Here is an 8,365-nt window from a genome sequence, read left to right as displayed (position 1 = left end):
TAAAGGTAAAGGTTGATTTTTTTAAAGATGAGTCTGTGCAGGATTTCAGCCAGCTCTTCAATCCCTCACAAATGGAGGGAGAAAACATTGTAGTGGAGGCTCCTTTCTATAGTGTTTCCATCCTCTACCTCTCAATGTCCACATATAATGTTTAGCTGTGATGTGATTTTTCTCAATGGCTACCATGTAGAAGCATCACTCTTTACTGTAGATCTCCATAATTCCTTTTGTGTGGGATAAAGAGAAAAGCTATATTCCCCTCAACACATCATGAGACCCTTCCATCTAGACACACGCCACCCAAAAGGAAATTGATAGATCTATGATTCATAAATTACCCAATCTTTAGTAGCTGAGAATTTTGCCATCTGAGTCTCCTTTGTCAGCCACTAAAAGTCACAGTTTCCCAGGGTAACATGGCACATAACCTTAAAAACTGGCATTTCTATCTTCAGGACAACTATATTAGTTAGAACAATCATGTTTTCAGAGAGAAATCCATTCTCTGAATTCTGACCTATGCCTAAAACTACCCCCTATCCTGTACCAGGCTCACCAATGTCAAAATGATCAACAAAGCCCTATCATGAAGCTTTCCAAGTTATCTGACCAAAATCTCACCCTAAACTACAGCCAGAGATACCTGTTTAACCAAGGCACAACTGCATTTCTAAAACTGGCCTCCTAATGATGTTGCTGGGTGCCAAGTAGGAGAAAATGAAGAACTATAGATGATGCTTCCACCAAAGATTCCAAAAGGACCAATTACTAATTCTCTGAGGACTTGAGAAATCAAAGCATTACCAAATCCCACACTTTGTGAAAGTCTATTTAAATACTTTTCTAAAGTCAATGAAACAGAATTATAGGATATTTAAGTAAATGACAGAAGCAGAGCATACATATATATATACCAACCAGCTTAAAATTTATATGGGAGACACTGCTCCTAAGCTTAGTGGTTTAAAAGCAGGAATAAAAAGAACTTTCTCCATACTGCTCATGAACTTGTTGGGAAACATAAATTTGGCAGGATTTGAAAAAAAATATATCCAATCAAGTGGATCCAATGCACTTATACATTTTATAGTTCCATATACTAGCTTTCTCTGACTTGAAGATTTTGCTTTGTTCCCATTATTTTTACTTTAGATTAAATATAGTTCTGAGATCTGAAAAATATGTTTATTTTGAAGATGTGCTTACACTTTCATAGAAGGCCAAGAAAGTGAGTAGAAATTAAATCCTAGAGCTATTGAAGTTTCCTAACATAAAAAGCTGATAATTTTCTGGGTAAGTTCAGACTGATAATGGGAACCAAAATAAACTAAAATGACCAAGACTGGAAGAGTTGTCCAAGAGAGAATTCCAGTGTCCCACCTGTTAGTACACAGAGTGTATATGCAACTGTGGAGCTATGCCCTCAGGAGAAGAAAATAACTGGGTGTGGTCTAAAAATAGTGGAATCCACAATCAACTAGATCCAGGTTGGTAATAACTAAATCTTTTTCCCCAAGTTATAAGCAGATTAATTTAATTTAGCCATGTGTTTTCACCATACAGTTTTTTTTAAAGATTTTATTTATTTATTCATGATAGTCACAGAGAGAGAGAGAGAGAGAGAGGCAGAGACACAGGCAGAGGGAGAAGCGGGCTCCATGCACCGGGAGCCCGACGTGGGATTCGATCCCGAGTCTCCAGGATCGCGCCCTGGGCCAAAGGCAGGCGCCAAACCGCTGCGCCACCCAGGGATCCCCCATATAGTTTTTATAGCTAGATTCTGTGAATTACATGTAGTGTTTTTCCCTAAAAATGAATTTGAACATAATGACATGAAAATACAAGTAGAAAATATAATCTATAATGCTGCTACACAAGATGCTGTTGAGAACCACTAAGGTCACTTTTTTAACATTATGGTTTACATGTATGTAGAAGTGGATTGCTTGGTTACGTTTCTATATGTGATAATTTGAAATTCTTTCCCCTTTTCATGACCTCCATGTTGCCACAGTGAAGTTAGAATTCATAAATTAAATCTATTAATACTGATTAAGCACATACTTGCCACCTATAGGAGCCATGGGAAGAGAAGAAACAAGTAAAGAGACTGAGATTTCTGGAAAACAAAAGATATCTTTCCTTATCTTTATTGAAGCTGAAAGATCATGATGCTGACTTCTGTGTCCTGGAAGTTTTGAGAAAAAAAAATATGTGGTTATGTTTTTTTTTTTTTGGCAGGGATTGGGGAAAGAAGAAATAAAGGGGGAGAAGGAATAAAATATCCCATGATCATTTGTAACATGTACCCACTCTTTAAAATCCAAGCACAGATCATTCAAAAAAAAAGAGTATATTCTTGTATATATTCAATTTTTCCACCAATTGGTGATGAAAACTTCAAGTTCATTTTAACTGATTAAAATTATGTCAAAAAGAAAAAATTGTATTTATCTTAGATAGTATTTCTGTCTCAACAGTAGGAAAATCAGGGAAACCTCATGACTCATTTAATTCCATTTGTAAAATGTGACTACGATTATTTATGTATTCCAGAACATTATTCTATATGTGATGAAAGAAAAATTGCACAGGAAATTCATTTAAGAAATATTGAGGACTTTCAGGGATCTTTGTATCGCTTACATGTCTGCATCTAAAGATGTGAGAAGAGTGAGTATGTAATAGCCATGTTGAGCCAGACACAACATCCAGGGCCAAGTGAATGTGACTCAAAGAGCTGTTATATAGTTCCTTGGCATTTTGAAGGGGAAACACTCCATCTGCAGCTCTGTCTCTGTGTGTATGTGCATTCGTTTAACAGAAAGGAATCACAGCTCAAAGAACAATGCTTTTATAGACATAGTAAGGATGGCACTTTCCTATCTGTTATACAGTTGACTTTTTAAGAATGTTGTGTTCATATACCTATATTCATGCCAATGAGCAAATATAATTTCAAAATATTGATGAAATCTGTCCCAAAAACAATGAGAGAAAGCCATCTGTAAGGTTTCAGAGCCAGAATCTGGAAGTCAATCATAAGTCAACATTCATAATAACACGTTGCTTTTATTCTAGTGTTTATGACATATTGTCACTATTCAATGTATATGAATAAGAGAAATTTAACCTTTTGACTCTTTTTGACAACTATCTCCAAAGCAGTAGAGGTGAATGGAAGGTGTGATTCCATCAATGCCAGAGACGAGGACCAAGAAGTGATGGAAGATTTTCATGTTGAGTTAAAAATACTGGTCAGAAATCATTATATGGTTTCACTCATACAGGAAATATAAGAAATAGTGAACGAATTATAGGGGAAAGGAGGGAAAGTGAGTGGGAAAAACTAGACATGGTGACAAAACATGAGAGACCTCTACTCTGGGAAACGAACAAGGGGAAGTGGAAAGGGAGGCGGGCAGGGGATGGGGTGACCAGGTGATGGGCATTGAGGAGGGCACTTGACGGGATGAGCAATGGGTGTTATGCTTTATGTTGGCAAATCAAACTTCAATTTAAAAAATTAAATAACTAAATAAATAATCTTTTTTTTTAAAGAAATTCTATGATCTTTCCAGATGGACCATGTGCTCATAACCCAAGCTGACTCCATGGAAAGGATGAACAATGTAACAGAATTTGTTCTGCTGGGCCTGACCCAGAATCCAGAACTGCAGAAATTCTTATTTGCTGTGTTTTTAATCACCTACTTGATCACACTGGCAAGTAACCTGCTCATCTCAGTCACCATCTTCATCAGCCCAGCTCTGGGTTCTCCCATGTACTTTTTTCTGTCCTACTTGTCCATTATAGATGGTTTATACTCCTCTTCCATAGCACCTAAAATGATCTTTGACTTAATCTCTGAGCAGAACACCATATCCTTCAATGGCTGCATGACTCAACTCTTTGCTGAACATTTCTTTGCTGGAGCTGAGATCATCTTATTAATTGCCATGGCTTATGACCGCTATGTAGCCATCTGTAAGCCATTGCATTACATGACCATTATGAGCAGACCTGTCTGTGGATTCTTGGTAGGAATGGCTGGAATTTTGGGCTTTGTTCATGGAGGGATCCAGGTTTTGTTCATGATCCAGTTACCATTCTGTGGCCCCAATGTCATCGACCATTTTATGTGTGATTTAATACCTCTCCTGGAGCTAGCGTGTGCAGACACTCACACTTTGGGGCCCCTGGTTTCTGCCAACAGTGGATCACTATGTTTGCTCACTTTTTCTATGCTGGTTGCTTCTTACATTGTCATCCTGCGCTCCCTGAGGACTCATAGCTCTGAAGGGCGTCGCAAAGCCCTGTCTACCTGTGCTTCTCATGTCACTGTTGTCATCTTATTCTTTGTACCTTGTTCATTCCTGTACCTGAGACCCACGACCTCCTTCCCTGCTGACAAAGCTGTGACTGTGTTTTGTACCCTAGTAACTCCTATGTTGAATCCTTTAATCTATACCCTCAGAAATTCAGAAGTAAAAAATGTCATGAAGAAACTCTGGGGACAAATAATGAAAACTGGTGATAAATGAATCTTATGATTAGACTATTTACACAAAAATATCTAGTAATAATTTATAGAGATTTATTCCCTTTATTAGTTGATTACACTTGGGACAATCAATTATCCTATCTGGGTCAGTTTTCTTCAGGAATACTTATATTATGGGCAGGGTCAATGTACCCATTAAAAAGCACAGTACACACAGTGCCTAGAGCCTGCAATAATTTTAGGAGGCCTTGGAACAGTTTAATTTCTTTTAAAATATGAAGAAAAAATAAATATAAGCTAAATGCAACTTGGGGAATAGTCATCTTTATGCTAACACAGTCATAAAATATAATTTTTGATATTTTTATGGAGGAAAAGGATTCATAAGGATGAAAGGAGCAAAGGGCCACAAAAGTCATAATGCTGTCCTGATTGTGGGTATGAAACAGATCAGCAGCAATATTATTGAACACACTTTATATCCAGCACTACAGCTAGAATTAAATGTTATTTTAAAAGAGGAAAAGCAACTATATATGCAAAAAATATAGAACACCAAGGAGTCTTCAAGAAGTACTTTCATCCAAAATGTTTTTTTCTTCCTAAACTTGAAAGGATAGATGTTATAGATGTTCCTGCACAGCAACAATAAAAAAAACTTATCACTTGTCACAGTCATGAGAACACTTGCTGTGTTCTTTTAAAAATTACATCACCACCATTCCCTGTAGTATACAATTGTCTACAGAAAGAATTAGAGGCAGAATTGGCTGGTGCAAAAGAAATACAATTGATCAAGTCTGCAGAGTTAAGGCAGAAAATATCTGTATGTTAAAGTCATGTTTTAGACGTGGACAAAGGAAGACTCTGAACAGCTGGGGCAGGAAATTACCAATAATGCCACAAAACTGAAAAAGGACCACAGATCTGGATTACAGAAAAGAATTCATAACATGTACATAATGAAATTCTAGGAAAGATTCAGAAATAGATGCTTTGAAGTCAGAGATTAAGAGCTTTGGATCAAATAGGCTTCATTTCTCATCTTGTCTCCCACATTAATTAGCTTTGTGAATGGAAGTAAATTGCTTCATTTCTCTATGGATTTTTTTATTCTATAAAATTAAAATAGCATTACCCACTCTCTTAAGTTGTAAGAATAAAATGACTTAGATTGAAAAAACAAATCAGCTAAAAATTAGTGAAATTGCTTAGACATGGTTACAGCCTACATATGTCACCAGGACAGAACGTATGCCAGGAACTATAGTTGCTGACAAGAGGAGGCCAAGAACATTGCTACTATCATTCATGATGGAAAGCATGATCACAGGAGGACCAAACATCTGTGCCAACCCCACTTCACTTCAAAATAAAAATAAGTCACATGCTTATGAGTAAGGACAATATAGAGGAGAGTTATCTCCACAAGGAAGCTAATGGAACCTGGGAGCAGATCTCTGGACACTAAAGCTAGCCCACCAACAACTCCCTATTCTGGGATAAAATGCCCTTAACACCGCTGCAGTAACAAATGGGGAAGCTGGATAGAGCAAGTGTGAGATGTTTAAGCAAAACTTATTTCAAAAGCTCTCACTAATGATGGATCCCACTCTGGTGCTCTGGAAGGAGAAGGGAGAACCCAATGCCAGGGACCAACAGACACATCTCTGTACAGAGCTTATGATTCCTGAGGAAGAGCTCAGAAGCTTGTCTTCAGAAGGTGATTTCACAACCAGGGATTTGAATATCATATGGTGCTAACATTTCTCATGTTCTCAGGACTTCATATCAGGTTAAATCTTATTCCATATGAAGGCCTTTTAAAAATAAATGTTTTGCCATAATAAACAAACAGATAGTTAAGAGAGCAAAGTGGTGGTTGCCGGTGGTAGTTGACAGAGGTGGTTGTGGGGGGAAGAGTGAAATAGATAAAGGTGATTAAAAAGTTCAAGCTTTGTTATAAATAAATCAATCAAGGGAATGAAAAGCACAGCATAAGGAATATAATCAATAATATTGTAATATTGTAGGGTGACAGATGGGTGACTACACTTGTCTTGGTGAGCACTAAATAATGTACAGATCTCTCAGATCACTATGTTTTACACCTGAAACTTCATAACATTGTATGTCAATTACCCTTCAATAATAAATTCCAAAACATAGATGTTTTACCAGAATTTCCTTTGAATGACCACCTTGTAGATGGAGGAGTATGTTTAAAATATCAAACTTATCCTTTTGGATGATCTGCCTGTAGTTCCCATCAAAGATGGGATGAAATAGGATAATGATAAAATAAGAATGATGATGCTCATGATGCTGATGATGACAGCTTATGTTTTGAGCACCTTCTGTGAACTATGTCCTAACCTGCACACTCATTTGTATGCTTTGGAGGCAGTAAATTTATGTCCTTATTTCTTTCCTTAACTCTAGTCTCAAACTGTGGAACTTACCTCTGTTTAAAACATTTATTTGAACATAATGGTGAACCTGCCCATGGAATGGTGTGAACATCAATGAAACAATGCCAGTATAAATAATTATGATACCTTATTTTTATTTTTTTATTTTTAATTTTTTAAATTATTTTATTTACTAGGTGCAAAGTGCTTTGTATTCACTTTTTTTGTTATTGAGTTCTTACTATGGCCCAATAACTGCAACAATCCTGATTTCCCCCATTTCATGATTTAGGAAACAATGGGTTGGAGAGGTTAATTATATATATATAGCTCAAGATCAATTAGCTAAAATTTTCCTACCTCATAATTCAAATCTAAGCCTGTCTGATCCAAAGCCTTTGTGCATTATCAAATCCATTTGTATCTGCTCAATACAGCCGGAGAGCAAATTAAAATTTTTACATTTCTCTTCAATCTTTGAATTGAATTTTCTTCTTGGAACCCTTTGGGTCTTCATTGTTTGGACCAATTTGAAGGTGGATTTACCTTCATAGATAGGCCAGGCTGAAAATATAGAAGTCTGCAAAGACCAGTTAGTGACTAGGCAATAATCTGTAACTCCATGAATGTTTTGATTCCCACATAACAGGAAATTTTTTTGAAACTATCTTCTCCTCCGTTGGCAATAGTTTGTACATAAAGAAGTGACCTGTGGCTTATTGCACTACTTTCCCCTGATAAAGAAATATCAAATATTTTGACATGAATATGTGCTCATTCTGCTGTCATCCACTAAAAAAGAAAGGAGGAAAAAAACTTCATGAGGGAAGAAAGTTCAAGACAGAGGAAAAGGTGTTTTTTTTTAAAGTAGATTGCCAGTAGCCACGTAACAGTAAGCACTGGAGTAAAATTCGCAAATACAGTTCTGTTTTTACGCCACAAGCTTATTTTCAACAGTTTTTAAATTTGGAAGCTAAACTATTTTTAGCCTTTCTTCCTCTGTTGCCCACTGGCATGGAAGGGCACCAACATTAGATGCCATCAACCTGTCAGGTGCTGTGCTCTTCATGCACATTCACCTTTCACAAGGGCATATACTAAGAATTAAAATACCCCTTTTTGGACAAGGAAACCTATGATAAGGAAAGTTTAAGATGGCTTGTAAGCTGAACAGAGAAATCAGTTAGCCCCAGAGAGTACCTTTCAGGATAGCAGAGCCTTAACCAAGTTTATAGAACAAATCGAGGGAGGAGTGGTGGGACAAGAAAAGAGAGGAGGTGAGGGAGGAGGAGAGAAGCAAAAGACAACCAGGATAACCAGTTATCTACCAAAACACTGATAGGGACTATCTCTGGGTAATGGCTTATAGATGGATTTACACATGCACAATTGTGTGTGTGGGCTCACACATGTGTGGATTGCCCACCTTTGTTTTCCTAGATTCTGAATT

The 8,365-nt window shown here is 37.0% G+C and overlaps 1 protein-coding gene across 1 annotated transcript; it reads left to right on the top strand.

The window, feature by feature from the left end:
* Positions 1–3,614: 3,614 nt before the first annotated feature.
* On the top strand, positions 3,615–4,544 carry LOC144293233 (olfactory receptor 4C45-like). Its single transcript, XM_077864324.1, has one exon. The coding sequence runs from the start codon at positions 3,615–3,617 to the stop codon at positions 4,542–4,544; it is 930 nt and encodes a 309-aa protein (XP_077720450.1).
* The last annotated feature ends 3,821 nt before the right edge of the window (positions 4,545–8,365 follow it).

This window comes from Canis aureus, chromosome 21 (assembly GCF_053574225.1).
Source record: "Canis aureus isolate CA01 chromosome 21, VMU_Caureus_v.1.0, whole genome shotgun sequence".
NCBI classification, from domain to species: domain Eukaryota; kingdom Metazoa; phylum Chordata; class Mammalia; order Carnivora; family Canidae; genus Canis; species Canis aureus.
Note: the sequence above shows the minus strand (reverse complement) of the source record. Positions and strands in the feature narration are given on the sequence as shown.